The sequence below is a fragment of the Stomoxys calcitrans genome, chromosome 1 (assembly GCF_963082655.1).
Source record: "Stomoxys calcitrans chromosome 1, idStoCalc2.1, whole genome shotgun sequence".
NCBI classification, from domain to species: Eukaryota; Metazoa; Arthropoda; class Insecta; order Diptera; family Muscidae; genus Stomoxys; species Stomoxys calcitrans.
The window spans coordinates 155278413-155304517 of NC_081552.1; the positions used below are offsets into that span (position 1 = coordinate 155278413).

General features: G+C 41.0%; 2 protein-coding genes across 10 annotated transcripts in view; one reads left to right on the forward strand and one right to left on the reverse strand.

Annotated features, from left to right (window-relative positions):
- The window catches only part of LOC106089411 (GATOR complex protein Iml1), a 130668-nt gene extending 118370 nt beyond the window's left edge, over positions 1-12298 (reverse strand). For all 8 annotated transcript variants that reach the window (XM_059360110.1, XM_059360108.1, XM_059360105.1 and 5 more), the window contains exons 1-2: positions 12131-12298; positions 11639-11940 (exon numbers count right to left, since the gene is read on the reverse strand). In XM_059360110.1, the coding sequence (XP_059216093.1) occupies positions 11639-11940; positions 12131-12179 (351 nt within the window). In that variant the 5' untranslated portion in view covers positions 12180-12298. The remainder of the gene's footprint in view (positions 1-11638; positions 11941-12130) is intronic.
- Positions 12299-18155: 5857 nt separating this feature from the next.
- On the forward strand, positions 18156-20282 carry LOC106088623 (UPF0235 protein C15orf40 homolog). Of its 2 annotated transcripts, none has more exons than XM_013254218.2 (2): positions 18156-18427; positions 20063-20282. In XM_013254218.2, exons 1-2 carry the CDS (start codon positions 18207-18209, stop codon positions 20253-20255), a joined length of 414 nt encoding a protein of 137 aa, XP_013109672.1. In that variant the 5' UTR covers positions 18156-18206; the 3' UTR covers positions 20256-20282. The 2 variants fall into 2 exon arrangements, with proteins under 2 accessions (XP_013109672.1, XP_059216113.1); XM_059360130.1 differs by lacking the exon at positions 18156-18427 and adding an exon at positions 18465-18798 and having other exon boundaries at positions 20068-20282.
- Positions 20283-26105: the final 5823 nt, after the last annotated feature.

A 26105-nucleotide genomic window follows, 5' to 3' on the forward strand; every position in this document is an offset into this window, starting at 1 on the left:
ATTTGAACGATATTTGGCACAGTTGTTGGATATCGTAACAAAACACGTCGTCCCATGACAGCCGGTTGTACGCACCGGATTGACCCGATGGAATCCTCATCGGCAAGGGCTACCGCCTCAGTGTACGTGTTCGTCTTTTTTCATCATGGGAGAGGCACATCCCGGAGTGCCTTCTCCGTACGCTTCTGTTCCGTGCCGGGATTGAAAAGAACCCCGGACCCTGGTTCTGTTCGGTTTGCCAGAACCGCCTTCATCATCGGTCAGTGCCGGTGAGGTGTAACCGGTGCTTGGAGTGGGTACATTTCCGTTCTTGCTCTGGCCTAACTTCGCTACGGGAGAATAGTCATACTGGCTATGTCGTTAGGTGCTGTGCGAACATAGCCAGCAGTGGGTCACAAGCGTCGCCGTCGTCGCCTTCGGCGTCCTCGTCGTCGGACTATGTGCCCCCCCGACCTCTCCCGTACGGCAATTTATGCAACGACAGCACCCTAGCCCTACTATTGCCAGGCCAGTGCCGGGAAGTGTATCGTTCTTGCAGTTAAACTGCAACGGACTGCGTAGCAAGATTGATGAGATTGTAGATTTTATGAGTCGGAAGAGCATATCGGTCGCAGCGATCCAGGAGACAAAGCTGACCAACACCTGCAGCTTGCACAGTTGTCACGGCTACAATGTGCTACGTAAGGATCGCTCAAGGAATGGAGGTGGGGGATTGGCCTTTGTTATACACCATTCCGTGCAGTATAGACCTATCTCGCCTGCGCTTGACGCAAGTGACCCATGCATGGAATGTATGGGGGTAGCAGTCAGGTCTGGTACTGCCGAGATAGAGATATACAACGTGTATATACCGCCGTTTGGTAGCTGTGTCCCGATTAATGGCCAGGCCTACAACCCCGACATAAGGGGGTTGCTATCTGGCCATAGTCGTCTGGTTCTGGGGGATTTTAATGCACATCACTCGTCATGGCATTCTCCCCTAGGTAACGACCAGCGTGGCATAGCTTTGGCATGGCAGATAGATAGCTCCAGGTTTTGCACGGTGAATGAGGATGCCCCCACTAGGATTACGAGGAGGTGCAGCAGCTCGCCAGACATCTCAATTGCATCCCCTGATCTCCTGAGTGACGTATCCTGGCAAGCCGTCATCTCTTTGGGGTCAGACCACCTCCCCATAATCCTCACCATCGACCGACCACCCGACTTCATAACCTCTGAGCGCCGGACGTTCATCAATTACAAGTAGGCCAATTGGACTGGCTTCAGAGAGTATACCAATCGCCGCTTCAATGAACTGCCACCCCCTCTGATGTGCTTGTGGCCGAGAGGAAATTCCGAGACATCATCAACGCAGCAGCCGCTCGCTTTATACCAGCCGGTCGAATACCGCAAGTGCGACCCAATTTCCCGGCGCAAGCAGTGGTACTCGCAGACGAGCGTGATGGGATTCGTGCTATGGACCCCGCTAACCCCAGAATCAGCGAGCTGAATCTGGAAATAAACAGGGTAGTCAATGAACATAAGCGGAATTTGTGGCTGGAACACTTGGAGCAATGTAACTTAGGCACCGGTGCAGGCAAACTGTGGGCCTGTGAACCCCGGTAGACGGGACGACAGGACCTCAGTCACTTTTGGCGAGATAACCGTGACTGATCCGAAGAGATGCGCCAGGTTGTTCAAGCGTCAATTTATTGTGCATCCTGAGAGAGACAGGGCAAGGAGGAGAGCCATTCGCCGTATTCGTGGTCTCCGAGCCGATGAACAGCCATCACAATTTACCGTAGGCGAAGTTACGAATATCATCCGTGGCGCCAAATCTTTCAAGGCGTTGGGCCCCGACGGAATCTCTACATTGATGCTGAAGAATCTGGATTCACCTGGAGTTGAGTACCTTACCACTGTCCTTAACCTGTCATTGAACACTCTTATAGTTCCCGATGTCAATGGGCAGAGTGATCCCGCTACTGAAGCCTGGTAAAGACCCGAGTTTGGGGGAGTCGTACAGACCGATCTCCCTTCTCTCACCAGTGGCAAAGACGCTTGAGGCATTACTCCTCCCGAGCCTCGTAGGAGAATTTCCATTCGCCGAGCATCAACACGGATTTAGGAGACTGCACAGCACAACAACAGCTTTGCACGCCATCACCACACACATTTGCCGTGGCTTCAATCAACCCAGGCCATGTGATAGGACGGTCCTCGTGGCACTGGACCTATCGAAGGCATTCGACACGGTCAGCCATGCCAAATTATTTGAGGACATCGCCAACACGTCCCTCCAGCCAGGCCTGAAACGTTGGGTCGCGAATTATCTGTGTGGCCGCCAGTCATTTGTGGAATTTAGGGATAAGAAGTCAAAACACCGTAGAGTGAAACAGGGAGTTCCCCAAGGTGGGGTGATATCTCCGGCTCTGTTTAACCTCTACCTATCCTCCATCCCACCTCCTCCAGACGGCATAGAGATCGTATCATATGCGGACGACTGTACGATCATGACATCAGGCCCCCCACCCATTGATGACATCTGTGATAGGTTGAACGTCTACCTCAACGAGCTTGCCTCATATTTCGTTGCAAGAAATCTGAAGATATCCGCCACCAAATCTTCAGCCACACTGTTCACTACAAATACGCGTGAGGTGAATACTGAGCTGACTGTGATGGTCGATGGAGAAATGATTCCGACCATCAAGTGTTCCCAAAATACTTGGCGTCACATTTGACAGCTCCTACACTTTCTCCCCACATGCCACATGCCACAGCAATCTGCAATAAAGTCAAAAGTAGAAACAAAGTCCTCAAGTCACTCGCTGGCAGCACTTGGGGTGCAGACAAAGAAACCTTGTTGACCACGTACAAAGCAATTGGCCGGTCTGTGGTAAGTTATGCAGCGCCAGTGTGGTCTCGTCAACTTTGTGACACGCAGTGGAATAATACTCAGATCTGTCAGAATGCCGCCCCCCGAACTGCGACGGGCTGTCTCCTCAGTTCTCATGTGGACCACCTCCATCAGGAGACAAAGATCCTACCAGTGCTGTCCTACATGCTGTCTAAGCAATACCTTTTATCGCAGAAATCATCCAAATCATCATCTTGTGGATAGATACCCACCGCCCAGAAGCCTTAAGGTAGATCTACACGATCTAGAGTTCGATCTAGGTTCAGCGCTACAAGAGAGAACCTCTAGATCAAGCGGCATATCAAGCGGGTCTGAACAACATTCATGCAGACACGGTAGCAGACGCGTTAATTGGCTACAGGGTGAATGTAGTCCTTAGAGAACGACCGCCACCCATTGCACCCGAAGAAATCGACCTCCCCCGGCAAACCAGAGTAGTTCTGGCTCAATTACGTTCCGGCAGATGCAGCTGCCTCAACTCCCACAGAGCTAGGATTGATGCCGACGTGCAAGATGTATGTCCCGATTGTAACCAGGGACCGCACGATACACGTCACCTGTTTAACTGCCCGGCCAGACCCACTTGACTCAGACCCAGATCCCTGTGGACGCACCCCATATTAGTCGCGGAGTTCCTGGGTCTTGACACTCAACAGAATCAAGCAGACGAAAGATAGTACACAATAAACTGCTGCAACAACAACAACAACAAAATAAGAGAAAACCTCTGCGAAAATATTAAAAAAAAATTGTTAGTCAAATTTCTTGGACACTATAAAAGATATCCCGCACATTTAGGCCTGTTTTTGTAGGGTTTTTTAAGCACTTTCCAGTAAAAACAAATTTTGAAAATCGGACAATAAATGCGCTTTTGACAGCCCGAACAAAATTTTGTGCGGCCGAGGTGACCAACTTTGAAGGCCCACCAATGATAACACCTCAGCTATAACCATGTAACATTTCATGAAGATATCTCTATCCGTTCCAAAATGGCAGACTTATTTCCACTTATTTTTTTCCATCTAACTGTGCGTCTGACAAAAAACTTTGTTTTGTGCATTAATGGAAAAGAAATCTAACTGTATCAAATAACAAAACAAAAAAGATGTGATGGAACGTGACCAAGTCATTTTAGTACCAACGTCTGACGAGACCAGAACTTTTGTTATATTATTTTAAAAAAATGTAGACGAACAATAAAACGAAAAACTTAAAATCATATGGACATATTTAAATTATTGGTAAGTATACTTTTTATATTACGCGTAGGTAAATCTTCATAAAAGTCTATATATTTTTATTAGAAGCCGTAAAACTGCAGTAACTAGCCATAAACAAAATTCCCGGTAACAAAAAGAGAACCAAAATTAAATAATATTTTTTTAAATTAACTTTTTTTATAAATATAACTTTAATGATAAATGAATTCGTCAATGACAATTTTGTGGATGCTTTCCTCTTTTTTGAGATCGAATACAAACTTGCAAAAATTTTGGAACATAGTCATTAACGAATATATGAGGGACTCTGTCATCAATATATTCATTGACGGCATGTTCGTTCACAATGTCGCTTAAAATGTCATCAAAGATTTGTATGGGATGTCGACTATATGTCTTCAACGATTTAACATGGCCATGCACGCTTTTTTTAATACGTCTTGACGACGCGGCCTGCTATGGAGTTTTTTATCATCAGTAGCTAACATTAACATTTCATCCTAAAAGTGCACTAAAAAAATTTTTTTAAGACACCTTATCTAGACACAGGCCATTAACTTTCTGATTTATCACTCCATTTACAAATTAAAATCGTTTAAAAGACTGATCATGATCGGTTCAAACCCAAATTGTTCAGTACAAAAACTGAAGGTTGTTTGCTGGTTGTGCTAGACCACCAATCACGCTAACTGTGTCGAATTAGCTGCTCGAACTGCAGACAACTTACGGGAGGGCAAAGGACTGCGCTGGTGCTGCAAAAAATGTAAAATTTTGGATGTAGAATTTTACGCGTTTTTTAAAATACCCGCACGGAATACGAGTTGATTAACAAAAACCTCATTAGTTTAAAGTAAAAATTCGCTAGATACGAAAACGCGTTCGAAAATACGTCCTATTGGGAAAAATGTTTGGAGTCGCCTTTTAACTAGTTGCGGAAACGTAAAAACCCTTCGAATTATGCAGTTACAAACGATTCTTCTTCTACTTATATCGCATTCTAACAATGCAAAGTTTAATGTATTTTAACAATGCAATGTTTGATGTATTCTAACAATGCATCAAACAAAACGTCGAACATTACTCCACCAAGTTCATCAAATGCAACGTTTGCAATGTCATCAATCAATGTTAATATATCACAATCATCCGATCCATTTACTTCAACTGCTTAAAACCCGCCTAAAACTTATCCTTCCCTTGCTCAAGCTTTGATCAATATACAACTCCTTCGGTGGTAATAGATCCGTTAACCTCACCCATAACGAGTGTACCATCTAAACTGCTACAGGTTTTTTCATACAAAAAGATTGTGTATGCTATACAAAATTGAAATGAAATGCAGAAGTCTTTTTTAATGCTTTTAAATTTAAATAACGGGAAACATGAACCAAAGCATCATTAAAAATTATTGTTCCTGAGGAAATTTTTGACACTGATTCGTTTTTCCTATTTTTTTTATAAGGGCAAAAAACACTCGTTTGCCACAAAAACGAGTCATTCAAAGCATTGTGCTAAATAAACACAGCCCTGAATAATGTCAAAAAATAAAAATCAAATTTATAGTATAAAAAAAATTATAAAATAAACAACATATTGTAGCAGAAGCAGGAGAAAATAAATTTTAACAATAATGCATCATGGAAATTATTTTACAGTGAAAAAAATTCGCAAAACATCTCAACATCTAAAGCACGTGTTAGAGAAAACACGGGATAGCTGTGAGCACCACACAGGCTGGAACATTGAGGGCCGATCTGTGTGGTGTTTACAGGTTGCGGATAGTGGAATGCGACATAAGGAGTAGCTGCAACGGCAGTCGCGGGCAATCAGCGGTATGGAGTGGAGAATCTAAGTGAGAGGTCGGGCGGCGCTGGCTCTAGCACAAATATTGAGTGCCTATAATGCTCGATATGACAAGGCGAGTTAATGGCGCCTTTAAATAACCAATGGCCACCCTGTTCCCGCGGCGATCGGTCCTTTGGACCAAAACGAGCTTGCTCACCTACAGGAACGAGGGGTGGCGAAGCTCAACATGAAAATGTGGCAGCCCTTGGCCGTTGAAAGACTCCGGCACCTAGAACCGGTTGCGGGATGTATGGGACTTGGAAATCTCATCCCCTTTATATTGTGGGGAACAAAGTAGCCTTTAATTGAATTTATTTAAACACCATACATGAAAAATTTTTAAGATTCGATTAAAAAATGGTCAAATCAAATTGAAAATTACGAAATTTTCAATCACAGCTGTAAAATTTTTAGATTCAAATAACAAATTAATTGGATCAAATAATTTGTTAATTGAAAATGACAAAAATTTCATCACAGCTGTTATTTGAAAAAATCATATTCAATTAAAAAATTAATGTATCAATCAATTTTTTAATTGAGTAAAGCTTTCGATAAGGTAAACTCCTAGCAGCCGGTTGTACGCACCGAATTGACTCGATGGAATCTTCGTCGGCAAAGACTTTTTCGCCTCAGTATAAGTGTTCGTCCATTTTTCGTCATGGGAGAGTCACGCGCCGGGAGTGAAAAGAACCCCGCACCCTGATCGGTTTTCCAGAACCGCCTCTATCATCGGTCGGTGTCGTTGAGGTGTAAACGGTGCATGGAGTGAGTGCATTTCCGATCTTGCTCTGGCCTTACATCGCTACGGGAGTAAAGTCACACTGAACATATTGCAAGGTGCTGTGCGAACATAGACAGCAGGGGGTCACAAGCATCGTCGTCGTCGTCGGACTATGTGAAAAGTTTTTCATAAAGTTTTGTGAATAAGGCCGTTAGTTTTTATATAATGTTATACGTATGTTCTTTTATGTTATACTCGTATAATTAGAATTCACATATGTATTCACAATAGTATTCTGTAAACAAATTTGTTATCTATAGACTTAATAAACACACAACAAAAAAACAGCAACACCCCAGCCTTAATATTGCCTGGCCCCAGTGCAATTGAATTGCAATGGTCTCCGAGGCAAGATCGACGAAATAGTAGAGTTTATGAGTCGAAAGAACTTATTACTTGCAGCGATCTAGGAGACACATCTGACCAACACCTGCAGCCTGCACCGTTGTTGCGGAGTGGAGGTGGGGATTGGAATTCGTGATACACCATTCTGTGAAGTATAGATTCATCTCGCCTGGCGCTTTTGACTTTTATATGGAATTTATGGGGATAACAGTCAGGTTCGGTACTGCCGAGAAAGAGCTATACAATGTGTATATATCACCGTTTGGTAGTTGTATCCCAGTTAATGGCCAAATCTACAGGCCCGACCTTAAAGGCCTACTGTCTTTACTTTATGGCTAGTAATAAGTTTTGCAATAACTCGATAAAAATTAAATTTTTAACCAATTAAAATAAGTCCTCAAAGAATGAAATAATCCCCAACTTTGTTTTTTGGAGTTTGTTTCATTTTTTTATTTGGGAATTGTTTCATAATAAAATGATATACAAACAGTATCGACGAAATAAAAACCAAAAAAGAAGATATATCCTTCAAATTACTTTTGGGGGTAATTTAATTTTTTGCTTTGGTTATTTCGTAGCGCCTAATCCCCCAAATGAAGCCTGCGAAGGGCCCGAGAAAAGGGAAGTCATACAGACTGATACCCCTTCTCTCACCAGTAGGCAAGACGCATGAGAGACTACTTCTCCCGAGCCTCGTTGGAGAATTTCTTCAATCAGCCCAGGCCATGTGATAGGGCGGTCCTCGTGGCTCTGGAACTATCAAAATCATTCGACACGGTCAGCCATGCCAAACTATTGGAGGACATCGCCAACACATTCCTCCCGCATGGCCTGAAACGCTGAGTCGCGAATTATCTGTGTGGTCGGTCCCCAGTCACTCTCCTGCAATTTGCGATGAGGTCAGAAACAGAAACAAAGTTCTCTAGTCGCTTGCCGGCAGCATTGGGGTGCTGACAAAGACATCTTGTTGACCAAAGCAATTGGCCGGTCAGAGATACATTATGCAGCATGTGACACGCAGTGGAATAATATTCAGATGTGTCAGAATGCCGCCCTTCGAAATGCGACGGGCTGTCTTTACAGCTCTCATTTGGACCACCTTCATCAGGAGACAAAGATCCTAACCGTGCGAAGACATAATAACGTGCTGTCTAAGCAATACCTTGTGGGACCATCCAAATCATCATCTTATGGATAGGTAACTACCGCCCAGAAGCCTCAAGGTGGATCTTGATGATTTAGAGCGAGAGTCTCGGCATACAAGAGAGAACCTCTTGATCATTCACGCAGACAAGGTAGCTGATGCGGTGAATCAGACACGGTAGCTGATGCGGGTGAATGTGGTCTATGGAGAAGGACAGCCACTCACTGCATCCGAAGAAATTGAATTTCCCCGGCAAAGCAGAGTAATTCTGGCTCAATTAGGATTCGGCAAATGCAGCCGCCTCAACTACAACAGAGCAAGAACTGATGCCAACGTGCAGGATGTCTGACAGGATTATGACTGGCACCACACGACACACATAACCTGTTTAACTGCCCAGTCAGACCCACTTGACTCAGATGCATATACTTCTGAACGCACTCCACCTTAGGCGCAGATTTGATGGACCTGGGTATTCAATAGAACCAAGCAGACGACAGATAAATGCTGGCTCTTGCATAAATACTGACTGCCTATGATGCTCGATATGACAAGGCAAATTATTGGCGCCTTTTAATAACCAATGGCCATCATGTTCCCGTGGCGATCAGTCCTATGGACCGGAACGAGCTTGCTCACCTATAGGAACTCCACATGAAAATGTGGAGGTAGCGATCTTAATATAATTTTTTACAAATAAAGTCACACATATAACCATGTATCGTAACATTTAAATATGAAATCATGACTTTTGGATGCTCAAAGCTGATTATCATATTCTAGGCTTCAATCAACCCAGGCCATGTGATAGGACGGTCCTCGTGGCACTGGACCTATCGAAGGCATTCGACACGGTCAGCCATGCCAAATTATTTGAGGACATCGCCAACACGTCCCTCTAGCCAGGCCTGAAACGTTGGGTCGCGAATTATCTGTGTGGCCGCCAGTCATTTGTGGAATTTAGGGATAAGAAGTCAAAACACCGTAGAGTAAAACAGGGAGTTCCCCAAGGTGGGGTGATATCTCCGGCTCTGTTTAACCTCTACCTATCCTCCATCCCACCTCCTCCAGACGGCATAGAGATCGTATCATATGCGGACGACTGTACGATCATGGCATCAGGCCCCCCACCCATTGATGACATCTGCGATAGGTTGAACGTCTACCTCAACGAGCTTGCCTCATATTTCGCTGCAAGAAATCTGAAGATATCCGCCACCAAATCTTCAGCCACACTGTTCACTACAAATACGCGTGAGGTGAATTCTGAGCTGACTGTGATGGTCGATGGAGAAATGATTCCGACCATCAAGTGTCCCAAAATACTTGGCGTCACATTTGACAGCTCCTACACTTTCTCCCCACATGCCACATGCCACAGCAATCTGCAATAAAGTCAAAAGTAGAAACAAGGTCCTCAAGTCACTCGCTGGCAGCACTTGGGGTGCAGACAAAGAAACCTTGTTGACCACGTACAAAGCAATTGGGCGGTCTGTGGTAAGTTATGCAGCGCCAGTGTGGTCTCGTCAACTTTGTGACACGCAGTGGAATAATACTCAGATCTGTCAGAATGCCGCCCTCCGAACTGCGACGGGCTGTCTCCTCAGTTCTCATGTGGACCACCTCCATCAGGAGACAAAGATCCTACCAGTGCGAAGACATAACTACATGCTGTCTAAGCAATACCTTTTGGGCTGTTATCGCAGAAATCATCCAAATCATCATCTTGTGGATAGATACCCACCGCCCAGAAGCCTTAAGGTAGATCTACACGATCTAGAGCGTGAGGTTCAGCGCTACAAGAGAGAACCTCTAGATCAAGCGGCATATCAAGCGGGTCTGAACTACATTCATTCAGACACGGTAGCAGACGCGTTAATTGGCTACCGGGTGAATGTAGTCCTTGGAGAACGACCGCCACCCATTGCACCCGAAGAAATCGACCTCCCCCGGCAAACCAGAGTAGTTCTGGCTCAATTACGTTCCGGCAGATGCAGCCGCCTCAATTCCTACAGAAACGGATTGATGCCGACGTGCAAGATGTATGTCCCGATTGTAACCAGGGACCGCACGATACACGTCACCTGCTTAACTGCCAGGCCAGACCCACTCGACTCAGACCCAGATCCCTGTGGACGCACCCCATCTTAGTCGCGGAGTTCCTGGGTCTTGACACTCAACAGAATCAAGCAGACGAAAGATAGTACACAATAAACTGCTACAACAACAACAACAACAACAACAACAACAACAACAACATCATATTCTAGTGATTTTTTTAGCTTTAAGTTCTCTACATATATACAAAAACTTGGATGCAACATGGTCGAGTTTATAAAGCTGTCGGAGTCAATTTTAGCTCATTGATAAGGCGCCTGTTTTCTATGGCCCAGTACGAGCACTGTTGACACTATGCGACACCTCTTTGTAAAGGGAGTTCAGTATCAAACTTATCACGGAGCGATACGATGGCTCCCTCTCCACGTCAGATAATCATATGATAATATTTCTTCCTGCTTGAACCTTCGTTTGGTAATGAAAGATTCGGAGAGCAGTTTCCCTGATCTCTAGGGCCATCTTGTACATATTATCCTGTCGTTTTTGTATGTCCGATAAAAGCCCGATGCGTCTGGAGACCACTTTCACATAGTTTTTCAGCTGTATAGCATAGCGATTACCGCAACAGCTAAAATAATCTTAATTCCACATCTTAAGCAGACTATGTATATGTTTGCTGAATTAATTTTTTTCTTTACAAAGGGATGTGTCTGTACCATAGCCATCGGTTTGATGTTTAATTTTTATCGATTTCTTAGATTGCATTGTGGACAGTTTACATCACATTTCACTTACACCGACCGACGTCATTCCATTTCTCTCTTTTGTTTCTTAAACGTTTGGCAACGTTTGTTTGGGCTGATGCATATACGGGACGAAGTTAAAGCCACTTCTATATATAAAAGTATGAACCTTATAAATAAAAATTGTTGCATTTGTTGTTTATGAGATGGGTAACCCGTGGAATTAACAAAAGAAAAATATTTTATCAATCACTTTTATCATTAAACAAGTTCAACCAGCAAAAGCGACGTAACTCATGTGCTTTAGTGTTTCCCAAACATCCCAATGGGGAACAAATTAGGGGGAAACTAACTTCTTACAATATTAATAGAGTGCTGCCCGTTTCAAACTTAAGCTCAATGATAAGGGGACCTCCTGTTTTATGCCGAGCCTGAACGGCGTGTCACTGAAAAGAAGATGTTCTCGCCGACAGGATTTGAACCCGTGCGTTTGGACACGATAGGCGGGCATGCTAACCTGTGCATCACGGTGACTCCGGTGACGTACCTCATACATACATCAATCAATAAAAACTACATAGATAGCATATTTATACTTGCCAAATATTTTTTCAGACGCCACATTTCCGAACGACCCATGTATTGATCCTTAAAGGTAATTTCAATTGAATCTAAAGTAACTTCCGCGATATCAACGGGTCGCATTACGATATCGGCAAATCTAGGAAGATTAAATTGGGCTGCCACAGCACTTTCTATACTGATAATATCTCGTTTCATTTCGGAAAATGTCACTTGCAAGACCACTCTAGTGTTCTCTTCATCTTCGCGATGGAAGACTTCAACAATGTCGCCAGATTTAACATCGGGATGTTCCTCATGATTGATTAAGAGGTCACCATCTATAAGAAACAAGCTCGAAGGTAAGTTCAAAAAAAGCAAATATCATATTTAACCCTAACACCTATAAACAAATAAATATTATTGTACACAATTTACTATGAAATATATATATTTTTCTAACATACATATTTCACTTTCAATATAGCCGAATAGGAAAGATGCAAGGTAATGCCCATTCCAATAACTTACCTATGCCTTTGTAGGGTCCAGTGCGTGTATACAATTTATACAATTTCATTTCGAAAGAAATTTCTTTCTCGCCTACTATTTAATTACAACACTATTACACATTTAATTACACGTTTGTATTAAACAACTAGACAACTGTTGTCCAAATACTTAATATAAATAAACAATACACCAGGAATGGAAAATACTAATTTAGAAATAGTACTAAAAAATACTATTTGAGATAAACGAAATGTACATGGTTGAATGAAAAAGTGTAAGCCATAAGCAAATTTATACAAGGTAAAGTAACAAGCCCAGTTGATGGAATTTTCCAATTCCAAAGTTGTATCAAAATCTCACTAGAAATGCAAATGCTTTGTTTAGATTTTAATTTTTTTCACATTTTGTTTGGTTTCTTTTATATTTTAATTGCAAAGTGTTCAGAAATTTGACAGCCTAGTGCCCGTATCGTTGATTTCGTTTTTGTTGTAGGCAAGATAAATTTAACAGGATGGAGCAGTTGCTCAACGACAAAAAATTGAGTGCACTATCTGTCAAAATCAGTATTTAGTGCAACTCTGATTTTGAGTGTGTTACCAATTTGCGCCATTTTTCGCAGGTTGTGTGTGTAATGTTTCTTAACTATAATGCACACGCATAACCAAAACTCGTTGTGTCTAAAAACTAAAAAGTATCCTCGAAAAAGAAAATTTTAGGTTAGGAAATCCGTGCTACTTACAAAATCCTGAATTGTTTTCCTTACCACACTCCTAAGTTGGTTCATGTCTGGTATTGTGTCCTCACCTTAGTACCGGTGCCTGTTAGTCGCGAAAACCAGGCAAAGACATAGGAAATGCTCCTGCAGGACCGTATAATGGTCAGGCAATCTAAAACAGATCTCACTCCTTGGGTTCTCAATGTAGACTCCCAGGCCCACTATTCCCCTAACTTTGATTCATCCAACAGCAGTGCCTCGCACTCGACCTCAAGTGTCGTCTCAGGTATCCGATCGAAATCCTCTTCCCTGCCTTCCATGTTTCCTATCGTCGCCTCGATTATACCTCGATGGTATGAGCTGCTCCCATCCTCAATCCATTCTCCCATCGTCCTATGTTTCATAGCCGCAGTGGCTGCCTCAAATTAAATCTGTATGTCGATGGATCGGATATTAGAATAGTCTCCAGTGCCCTAGTGGGCGCGGTCCTCATCGCTCCACCTGTGCCAAGGCAACATATTCTCTGAACTTGTTGTATGGCCCTAACGTTTTACTTTTTCTCCATAGCAGTCCACCAAATTGAGGCGTAAGTAAGTATTGGTCTAATCACGCTCCTGTGGAACCTGTGGACTATACTCGGATTCAGGCCATATTTCGAGCCTACGGCCCGTCTACATAATGCCCAACATCTGTGAGACTTCTCAGTTCGCCCCTGAACATGACACTTCCAATTAGGTTTCCTATCCAAGATCACTCCCAAGTATTTGACCTTGTCAGATATCGAAATCGTTTTATTGAGGAAACGAGGCGCGTCAAATCAGCCCAATTTCGTCTTCCTCGTGTACAGGTATATTTCTATCTTCTCTGGGTTAACATTGAGGCCCCTGGGTCTAGCCCAGTCATATGCCATATGCAAGACCCTTTCGGCCCTTCTGCATAGCTGGATCAGATCCTTAACCCTAAGAAGTATTATAATAAATCCCTCTTCAGCCAGCAACCGTAATAGGTTAGGTTTAAGTGGCAGTCTGCCATCAGACTCACTTAGACGTTTTCCATTGTGATACCACAGGAACAGAAGAAGGAAGATGCCTTCTAGTTCCTACCGTTGAACCATCTAGATCGCTTTAAAAAGCGCTGTAAGTTGCGAATGTTCACATCCGCTAAATCAGACAGGTTCGTGGCTCGTTGACAGATAGTTCACTTCGCGAGAAAAATTTGTACTCAGCTATTTACGGTACACTAGCTGGTAATTATTTCATGAACCCAACTACACAGAAAATATAAAAATCGGATTCAATCACGAAATTAATTGATCCGATTAATTTTTTAATTTAAATTGCTTCAGTCACGAAGATGATGATATCAATCACAGTTTTTGAAAGAGGTGAACAAGTTTTGAATTATTGGGAAAAAGTACAGCTAATAGACAGCGTTGTCGAGCCTGGTTAATGTGGTAATTGTATCACTGACTTCATTCACAGCGAAAATGCCCATTAAATTATCGCGAAATCTGAAGGGGAGGGGTCTTTTCTTTGTCATAACACATGGCGAAACAATTAAAGGTGGTCTCATTTGTAAAACAACCACAAATCATATGCTGCAATCCACCATCAAGCTAATCGACGTTTTACCAACACACTCAAAGAAATGTGTATGCGTATGTGTATACGTGCGCGTACATGAGCAGAGAATATGCGAGAAAGAAGATGACAACAAAGAGAATGCAAACAAAAATCTGACATCTTTATACCGTCAAACTTGGCCGGCTGTTAACAGCTGTTCGCGTGAGACCACCTTTATCAGTACCACTTGTACGGAATGTGTTCGCATCATCTTCGTCACCATTTTTTTATAATGCGTCTTGACACTTGTTCGTATGAAAAGTCGAAGTCAGTACTAGGCTTAAATACGATTCAAATACAACATACCAACGCACGGTCCTTGAAGCCATCACACCTATTGTAATACGGTTGAAAAGTCTTCTAACCAACGGCGAAACGCGTCCCATAGTGGTTGGTGTGTGTTGCTATCTCTGGCTTTCCTTTTCCATTTGCAAAGAAAATCTCCAACCATGAAAGAGAAACAAACAAAAAATGTGAAATTTAATGATATTCGCCCTAAAGCCTATTACAGACTTCACAGCGAAAATGCCTATTAAATTATTGCGAAATCCGAAGGGATATTTTCTTTGCCAGAACACAAAAAAAAATCAAACAACAACACACAACAAAGACAACAGTACTGAATCATAGTTGATTCTGCCCATTTCGTGAGTATTTAATTACATTTGCAATTAAAATTGTGTGAAATTGCTATCTCTGGCTTTCCTTCTCCATTTGCAAAGAAAATTTCCAATCACGAAAGAGAAACAAACAAAAAATGTGAAATTTAATGATCTTCGCCCTAAAGGCTGGTACTACGTTCTTTTTTGTGGAAAATTTTCCGAAAATCGTTCTTCCGGCGGTTTGATAAGGTTACCATATTTATTTTTTTGGGTTTCTTTGGCCAAAATGTTGCCATTTACATATAAAAATTAATATGGGATCAAGCAATTTATCAGCTGCTTACGAGCACGCCAAAACCCACCCTTCCTAATTAATAAATAATGAAACGCAAAACAATTTAAAACGAGACAAATTTAGCATTTATTTGTAAATAAATAAATAATTAGATTTTGTAGTATTTTCACTGTCATAAGTTAAATAAGCCATTTTTATCCAAATATTGTTGTTGTAATCGCAGACCAAAAACACAACACATTCTTGCACAAACCTTTTTATTTCGTACAGATTGATTGTTGTGAAAGAAATGTTTTTTTTCGAGTGTATTTATTTATATTTAAAAAATACTTACTTAAATATTTATGCATCCACAAACACTTTATTTGCTTCCACACAGGTAAATACATGTGAGCAACATCACTAACACAGACAAACACTCAGTTACAATTAGAAGTTTGGCGATCGCGTTTATTTTGCGTAAGACAATGACTTGTTGCACAGCGACTGTGATTGTGCTCTCGAAATGTATTGGGTTGCCTAAAAAGTTATTGCGGATTTTTTAAAAGAAAGTAAATGCATTTTTAATAAAACTTAGTATGAACTTTAATCAAATATATAATTGTCATTTTGTTCGATACCTTTTGCCATCTTCCTGGCAAATTTAGTATTCCACGCTCATGGCCTTTATCTGCAAAAAACTGAACCAAGTGCGATTTTATAGCCTCTTCATTGCCGAAAGTTTTACCATTTAAGGTGTTCTGCAAAGATCGAAATAAATGGTAGTCTGATGGTGCAAGGTCAGGGCTATATGGTGGATGCATCAAAAGTTCCCAGCCAAGCTCACTCAGTTTTTGGGGAGTGACCAAAGATGTGTGCGGCCTAGCTTTGTCCTGGTGGAATATGACACCTTTACGATTGACCAATTCTGGTCGCTTCTCCTTGATGGCTGTATTCAATTTGTCCAATTGTTGACAGTAAACATCCGAATTAATCGTTTGGTTCCTTGGAAGCAGCTCAAAATATACCACCCCTTCCAATCCCACCAAACAGACCCCATAACCTTCTTTTGGTGGATATCAGCCTTTGAAGTGGTTTGAGCTGGTTCACCATGCTTGGACCATGATCGTTTTCGACTAACGTTGTTGTAAACAATCCATTTTTCATCTCCAGTTATGATTCGTTTTAAAAACGGATCGAATTCATTGCGTTTAAGGTGCATATCACAAGCATTGATTCGGTTTGTTAAATGAATTTCTTTCAATACATGTGGTACCCATATTAAAATTGACGCCAAACAAACAAATGTAAACAAAATTTCACGCACTTTTTTTCTAAAGCATGCTAAAAGTAACAGCTGATAACTGACAGAAGAAAGAATGCAATTACAGAGTCACAAGCCGTTGAAAAATTTTGTCAACGCCGACTATATTACTACTACAATAGTACCGGCCTTTAACAGGCAAAAGACTTTAAAATGCATGTTGCATATTTAATTAAAAAATTATTGAAAATTTTTGATATTTCCAATTAATTTTTTAATTGATCCAATTAAAAAAAATATTGGAGTTTTCGAAATATCCAATTAATTTTTCAATTGGATTAACTAAAAATTAAATTGAAAATATTTAAATATTACAATTTTTGCGAAAAACGCGCTGTGTTGGACGTACCCTTGATTCCATGTCTACATGATTGAATATGTAAAACTCCTGGAACACGAATTTGTAGTTTCTGTTTGGGTCCACAAACACTTCTTAGAAACAAAAGTTTCGGGGATTTTTCCAAAAATGAAACGAAAAATATTGTTTCCCGAATTATAAAAGAAAAAAGTAGCAGGGCAATTACTTTATGAATTACATGCATTGTGGAAGTAACCCCATGAGGCTTTATTTTCTATATGCAGAAAATATTTAACTAAATTTTGAGCGGCTTGACTTTAAAAAACGGACTGTCATAACAGTGCTGTCGGTTCTAAAAGAGTTTTCGTTTCAATTAAAAATGACTTACCGCCTAGACCACTTACATTTTTTTGTCACTTGATTCATTCGCCAATTCAATGAAAACAGCTGTTTTCCCTCTATAAAATCAGCTGTTTTCAATGAATTGGCGAACGAATTGAGTTACAAAAAAAAATTGGTGGTCTTGGTTTTTATTGTTTAATAAAAAAGATTAAAGTTTCAATCACATTTTATATATAAAATTGTTTAAGATTCAATTAAAAAAATTATTGAATCAATTAATTTTTGAATTGAAAATTTTAATCTCGATCGCAATTGAAAAAAAGTTCAGATTCAATTAAAAAATTTTTGAATCAATTAAGTTTTTAAGTGAAAATTACAAAAATTTCAATCACGATGGTTGTTGTTGTAATCAAAATTTTATGTAGAGGTGGCGATCCTCACTGAGACTCTCCGCTCGATGCCGCTGATTGTCCGCGACTGCCGTTGTAGCTACTCCGTATGGAGCATTCTACTTTCCGTACCTGTGGACGCGCCCTTTAGCGCGCAGCTAAGCGTCTCGTGACAGCAATGACCACCACACAAATTGGAGCTCAATTTTCCAGCCTGGTCAATCATGATCGTAATTGAAAAAAAGTTCGGATTCAATTTAAAAAAATGAATTAATCAATTAATTTTTAATTGAAAATTGCCAAAATTTCAATCACTATTGTATTTGAAAAACAAATCCGGATTCAATAAAAAAAATATTGATTCAATTATTTTTTTAATTGAAAACGTTTTTATTTTCAATAAAGTTCTTAATTGAAACAATTCCGTGATATTTTTTTCTGTGTAGTTTAAATTGTACAATCAGCTGTTTGTTGTGTTTTACTCAAGTGTTCATAAATATTAATATATGTCTATAATATAATAAACGGATGCAACATATAGCATATAGATCAATTAGGACTTTATCTGCTATCATGTCCAAAGGGAAAGGAAAAAAATCCGGCGTGTTGTCTACATCGAATCCATCACAAAGCGATGAACCTATCCATACAGACAAAAGTGGGAATATATGTATACGTATTTGCGCTAAGCCAGGAGCAAAACACAATGGAATTACAGATATATCTTCAGACGGAGTGGGCGTGCAAATGTAGGTATATATTGTAACACAATTGCGATCTGAATAATATAAATTTACAAGTTTGTTTCTGTTAGTACCAGTGTCAGTATCAATTTGTCTCCAAATAGCTGGGTTCTGTGCACAACAAAAATTTCGCTTATGTTCGTTGACTACTCTGTTAAGTTTCAGATTCAACTCGCTCAGATTCAACACGAATCCCATCACGGTCATCCATAAGTACCACTGCCCACGACAAAAAATTGGGCCGCACTTGGGGTATTCGACCGGTTGGTATAAAGCGAACGGCTGCTGCGTGTCAGTTCACTGAAGCGGCGATAATGTACTTTCTGAAGCCAGCTCAATGGGTCCTTTGTTGTTTGATAAACGTTCAGCGCTCAGGGGTGTGTGTGTGTTGTAGAAGTGTGTTGTTCACTGAGGCGGCAGCCCTTGCCAATGGAGATCTCCATCGGGTCAATCCGGTACGTACAACCGGCTACCATGGGATTGATTGCAATGGAAATGTCTGTCGAGATGCTTCTCCGCCAAGTAGTATGGCTATGCGGCACGCCGTCGGACTCGTCATAAAAAAGGAGGCTCCTTATCATTGAGCTTAAACTTAGAGCAAACTGTACTCGTTCAAACGAGAGATGTATCTGTTCCTTGATGGAATATTCGTGGCAAAATTAGTATTTAGTAATCAAATCATTTACATACGTTGTTTGATTTTTTTTAAACCAATGTTTAAGTTCAATGGTAAGGGACCTCGTTTTCATAGCCGAGTCCGAACGGGGTGCTGCAGTACGACACGTCTTTGGGGAGAAGTTTTTACATGGCGTAGTACCTCACAAATGTCGCCAGCATTATGAGGGGATACTCCCTCATCGCTGAAATTTTCTGATATTCTTGTCAGTATTAGAACACAGGCATTCAGCGTCATATACGGACATGCTAAGCTCCAATCATTTTGCAGAGTTTTATTATTTGACAGGCATATCCAATCCATGTTCTACAAAAACTTTAAACATTTATACGAAACGGGCTTATAAACGTCAAATGTATGGGAGGTGTAGATAATTTTGTTCTTCGTCCTTGCTCAAAATTTGGTGTAGCTGAAAATATCTGTTTGAAGTTGTACTAATAGGGCCCAGTTACCTATTGACGATGTCGTCATCTCATACAAAACTAACTTATTTCTCTTGAACTTCCCTTTAAAAAGCAGAAGTTCATCTTTAGCTTAAATTTGTGATGCATAATAGCTAAGTGGTGTGTGGTTAAGGGGAAATTAAGTTAGAAAAGTACACAAATGCTTAAATATCTACAAATGGGAATAACATTGGTAAGGGATATACATCACTTAAAACACTTTTATGCTCTTGAAGTTTTCATCAGTATTTGAACACAATTAACGTGGGTGCTTACCTTTGCTTTGAAGAGATATCGATATATCATCATTATTACTGTATTGAACCAATCCCATGGTTGCACGTACTGGATTGTCCCGATGATGTCCTTCATCTCCAAGGGCTGGCGCCTCAATGTACAACACACTTTTACAATAGCAACCAACAACAGTATTGAACCTGCTATATCCTAGTGCGATGTTATATTTATTCTATCTTTATTACAAATTTTATTTGAAAAATGTGTGTGTTTTTTTTTTTTTAGTGCAGCACCACCGAGTGAAGGAGAGGCAAATGCAGAATTGGTAAAGTATCTGTCAAAAGTTCTTAATTTAAGAAAAAGCGATGTGTCACTGGATAAAGGATCTCGTTCCCGCAACAAAGTAATAATGATCACCAAAGATGCAACAACACCCGAATCCATTAAACAACTTTTGCTCGGAGAAATTGGATCATAAAATAAATCAAATCATACAAAATTAGAAGCTGTTGTTTGATTTTTTGTACAAATCGAAGAACAACATTATTACCAGAAAACGTTTTTCTAATAAAAGAATAAGTAATAATATAATAAATTAAAATGGAGGCCACTGTGACGCAGAGGTTAGCATAACCACAAATGATGCTGAATATACGGGTTCGGATCCTGGCGAGAACATTAGAAAAATTTTCGGCGGTGGTTTTTGTCTCCTATGCTGGAGACATTTGTGAGGTAATTAACCTTATTGCAGTTGTCGAATTTTACATTCGTGCTATTATGTCACTTTAATTTCCTTCGGCGGTTTGGCAATAGATTAAATTGTAGTAAATTATACAAAAATAGCCTTCATACACTTTCCAAAAACAGGCTGCAGCTAACTTGTATGCCCAACTTTTTGCCAATTTTGATATTCCAATTCGTCTTACGTGATTTATTTAATTGAATTTATTTAATAGAATCCCCATATATAGTTACAAAACTACTTTATAGAACCAAAAATACCAAAAAATATCTTAAATGCTTAATATGTTTTTTGTTGTTCTGTTTTTTCTCATAGTTTTTTGTTGTTGTAGCGGTGTGTTTTACATTGGAGCGGTAGCCCTTGCCGATGAAAGAATCCATCGGGTCAATCTGGTACGTAAAACCGGCTGTCATGGGATTGGTTGTTGTAGTTTTTTTTTGTAGTCTATGCGTTCAAGAACAGTTTTTTTGCCCGGCATTTACCACAGTGGTAACTACCAAACCAATGCAATAGTAGTCCAACAATGATGGCAATGATAATTTTACTTGAAACCTTTTGGTTTCAAATTAAAAATATTTTCAAAATTTTGGTCGAAAGGTTGACCGGACTGCAGTTTCTGGCGAAGAACTATGAGAAAAAAAAAACAAAGATGGAACGTGACGTACGACGATGTTCGCTTGCGTATGCAACAACAACAAAACTTATGCACTCTCTCCTCAAACAGTGGAGCTGTGTGAAAATCAAAAATGTTTTCAAAATTATCACAGCTTTCTTCGAAGTTATAAGCAATAGTATTTTCTCATTTAGACTATTTTTGTCTAAGCTCATAACATTGATGAATGACTGGGTAATTCGTCAAAGAATACCGCTGATGAAGGGATGGAATCAATAAAATCACCTACGGTTGTCAACTAACAAATAAGTTGGACAACGATTGGTTTGGTAATTACCACTGCGGTAAATGCCAGCCAAAAATAACTGATCTTGAACGCAAAGACTACGAAAAGAAATATTAAATGCTTATAATTATATAAATTTAAAAATTAAAAATATATAAGAAAAAAATACGATGACGGTACTTATTAAAATAAAAACATCACACTTATACTCCAATTTATCACTATTTTAATTTTTTGTCTGTTTAGGCTCTTTTATTTGATCTGTTTTTATTTGGTTCTGTTCGGTTTGCCAGAACCGCATCCACAATAGGTCGGTGTCGGTGAGGTGTAACCGTTGCATGGAGTAGTACATTTCCAATCTTCCTCTGTCCTCACTGCACTACACTACGGGAGTATAGTCATACTGGATATGTTGCAAGGTGCTGTGCGAAAGGTGGGTCACAAGCGTCGTCGTCGGCGCTTTCTGCGTCCTCGTCGGCGCTTTCTGCGTCCTCGTCGGCGCTATCTGCGTCCTCGTCGTCAGACTATGTGACCCCCCGAGATCTCCCGTGCGGCAATATACGCAACGGCAGCATCCCAGCCCCAGTATTGCCAGGCCAGTGCCGGGAAGTGTATTATTTTTGCAACTAAACTGCAACGGTTTCCGGGGTAAGATCGATGACATTGTGGATTTTATGAGTCGGAAGAGCATATTGGTCGCAGCGATCCAGGAGACAAAGCTGACCAACATCTGCAGCTTGCACAGTTGTCACGGATTCTCATTCCATTCCACCATTCCGTGCAATATAGACCCATCTCGCCTGCGCCTGGCGCTAGTGATCCCTATATGGAGTGCATGGGGATAGCAGAGACAGAGCTATACAACCTGTACATACCGCCAGATGGTAGCTGTATCCCAATTAATGGGCAAGCTTACAACCCCGACATAAGTGGATGCTATCTGGCCATAACCATCTGGTTCTAGGGGACTTTAATGCGCATCACACTTCATGACATTCTCCCCTCTAGGTAACGGCCAGCGTGGCAAAGCAGATTGAAGGTTCCACGTTTTGCACGGTGAATGAGAATGCCCCCACTAGGATTATGAGAAGGTGCAGCAACTCGCCAGACATCTCCATTGCATCCCCTGATCTCCTGAGTGACGTATTCTGGCAAGCCGTCATCTCTTTGGGGTCAGACCACCTCCCCATAATCCTCACCATCGACCGACCACCCGACTTTATAGCCTCTGAGCGACGGACGTTTATTAATCAGAAGAAGGCCGATTGAGCTGGCTTCAGAGAGTATACCAATCGCCACTTCAGTGAACTACCACCCCACCTCGGATGTGCTAGTTGCCGAGAAGAAATTCCGAGACATCATTAACGCAGCAGCAGCAGCTCGCTTTATTCCAGCCGGTCGAATACCCCAAGTGCGACCCAATTTCCCGTCGCAGGCAGTGGTACTCGCAGACAAGCATGATGGGATTTGTCGTTTGGACCCCACTAACCCCAGAATCAGTGAGCTGAATCTGGAAATAAACAGAGTAGTCGACGAATATAAGCGGAATTTGTGGCTGGAACACTTGGAGCAATGTAACTTAGGCACTGGTTTAGGCAACCTGTGGCCTACTGTTAAGTCACAGTCGAACCTCGGTAGACGGCATGACAGGATCTCAGTCACTTTTGGCGAAATAACCATGACTGATCCAGGCTGTTCAACCGTCAATTTATTGTGCATCTTGGGCAAGGAGGTGAGCCATTCGCCGTATCCGTGGTCTCCGAGCCGATGGACAGCCATCACAATTTACCTTGGGCGAAGTAACGAATGTCGTCCGTAGCGCCAAATTATCCAAGGCGCCCGTGCCGCCCGGTTTCCTACTGAGACTCTCCACTCGATACCGCTGATTGTCTGCTACTGCCGTTGCAGCTACTCCGTTTAGGGCATTTCACTATCGGCAACCTGTGGACGCGCCCAGTAGCTCGCAGCTAAGCTTCTCGTGACAGCAATGAACACCACACAGATGGGACCTCAATGCTCCAGACGGTTTGGTACTCAAAGCTATCCCGTGCCGGTGTTTTGTTTGATATTTGATTATTTCGGTTGTGTTTAAGTGCTGCCAAGCGGGAATAGCGTTTTATTTATCCATAAGCTAAAGAATTCGCTAGTCTGGTGAATAAAACAATCCAATTAAGATGCCTAATTTAAATACGGATAATTAAATATTCTGGGAGGCCACCGTAGCGCAGAGGTTAGCATGTCCGCCTATGACGCTGAACGCCTGGGTTCGAATCCTGGCGAGACCATCAGAAAACATTTTCAGAGGTGGGTTTCCCCTCCTAATGCTGGCAACATTTGTGAGGTAATATGCCATGTAAAACTTCTCTCCGAAGAGATGTCGCACTGCGGCACGCCGTTCCGACTCGGCTATAAAAAGAAGGCCCCTTATCATTGAGCTTAAACTTGAATCGGACTGCAGTCATTGATAGGTGAGTGCAGTCCTGTTCGTTAGTAGAATGTTCATGGGCAAAATTTGCAATTTGCAAAATATTCATGTACATTTTCACGTCGTTTCGCATGTATAATTCGTCCATTTATGTATTCACATTCTTCTGCTTTGCACTCTTCCAATTCATACTGCATTTATTTTGTTTAAACATTATTGAGCTTTATGGTGCGGTAAAAATATTTTCCACTTTTAGATGCTTTTTTGCCAAATTTATTTATTATATTGCCTTCTCTTAAACTACATCAGGAATCCACAAAATGAAAATATGATTGCGCGGGAGAGAGGTAAAAAATATATATTTGGCCCATTTTCACTTCTATTCGCATTACATGAGTGTGAAAGAGTGCTCAATACCATCTAGCTCTTTGTAGAAACGGATAAATAACTACCGTTTATGTTATAAAATAATTGTGTCGTTTTATTTACAAGTCTAGCGGATTCATTAGCTTATGGATATATAAAAAGCTCTTCCTGCTAAATGCTTTGTACACCTACCAATCTCCCTTATAAGTTTAATGGGTCTTGGGACTTTTATAACAAATTCGCCCGTTGGCAACGCAACTGATGTTGGGTTGAAATCCATAATTAACCCATAAATTGGTCATGTCACTACATACAAATGGAAATTTTAACAACGAACTATTAAGGAACATCGGGTTTATTTTGTTGTTGTTGTAGCCACATTTTCATGTGGAGGTGGCGATTCTCTTCAAGCTCCTGTAGGTGAGCAAGCGCGTTCCGGTCCGGATCGCCGCAGGAACAGGGTGGCCATTAGTTATTTAAAGACGCCAATAAACCGCCTTGTCATATCGAGTATCATAGGCACTCGGTATTTATGCAAAGGATCTCAATTTTAAAACCAAATGCGAACGGTGTACCCAGAGCCAACAAAACTTGGTATGTATTTTAACTGCAGTTTTTACAAGTTTGTGAAGACTGAACATTTTCAATAACAGATGGACCCATTTTTTTTTTTTTTTTTGATAAAAACGGTACAGCCGCTTTGGACTTCATTTCGAATTTGGTAAAAATGCGAAATCAACATCTTATTTTAGCAGAAAGATCATCTGCGATTTGTTACACCAATAATATCTGTACATACATATGTATGGATGTCGATTTTTTACCAACAAAAAAGCCCATATGAGAAAAAACTAAAGACGAGAAGTAGTGAATTGCCCCAAACTAACGGCAGAAAGGACAAAAATACTGTTCTATGAAAAAATCCAAAATAATACGGGAAAATCTGATTTGTTCTAAGATTCAATTTGCCTTTCACTCCTTGCAGCATCTATTGTTATTAACTGTATATGTGCAAGCACGTGCGCCCGCATGCTATGTAAGTACATCTTTACATTACCCGGCACACGATGGCTATGAGCACCACACGAGTTGAAAGTTTGAGCTCCGATTTGTGTTCTGCATTCGCGGATGATCAATGGTATCGAGTGGAGAGTCTCAGTGAGAGGCTGGCCACCACCGGATCTTGCTAAAATACAGAGTGCCAGTGATATTCGATATGATATGGCGATTGTTTTTATAGACCGGAACAAGCTGTCTCACCTATGGAGCTTGAGGAGGATTGCTACCTCCACATTCAAATGTGGCTACAACAACGCCGCAGAAGCCATGTTTTACCAGCATACCTATTTAAGACCGCGTGTTACCAGTTTTCCCCTCAAGAAAATTAGTTCCCACCAAAATTTAAAAATAATCCCGCGGCGATCGGTCCTTTGAACCGAAACGAGCTTGCTCACACAGGAGCATGACGAGGAACGCCACCTCCACATGAAAATGTGGCTACAACAACAATAATACTACCAAACCTGATATAAACCTACCAAATGTTCTACGAGACAAAATGCGGTATATATTTTTATACCTACCACCGAATAGGAGGACATTTTGTCATAACAAAATTTGTTCATGTGGTTAAAATCGAAATATTTATATTGGGTTGCCCAAAAAGTAATTGCGGATTTTTTAAAAGAAAGTAAATGTATTTTTAATAAAACTTAGAATGAACTCTAATCAAATATATAATTACCATATTGTTCGATAACCTTTTGCCATCTTCCTGGCAAATTTAGTATTCCACGCTCATGGCCTTTATCTGCAAAAAACTGAACCAAGTGCGATTTTATAGCCTCATCATTGCCGAAAGTTTTACGATTTAAGGAGTTCTGCAAAGATCGAAAT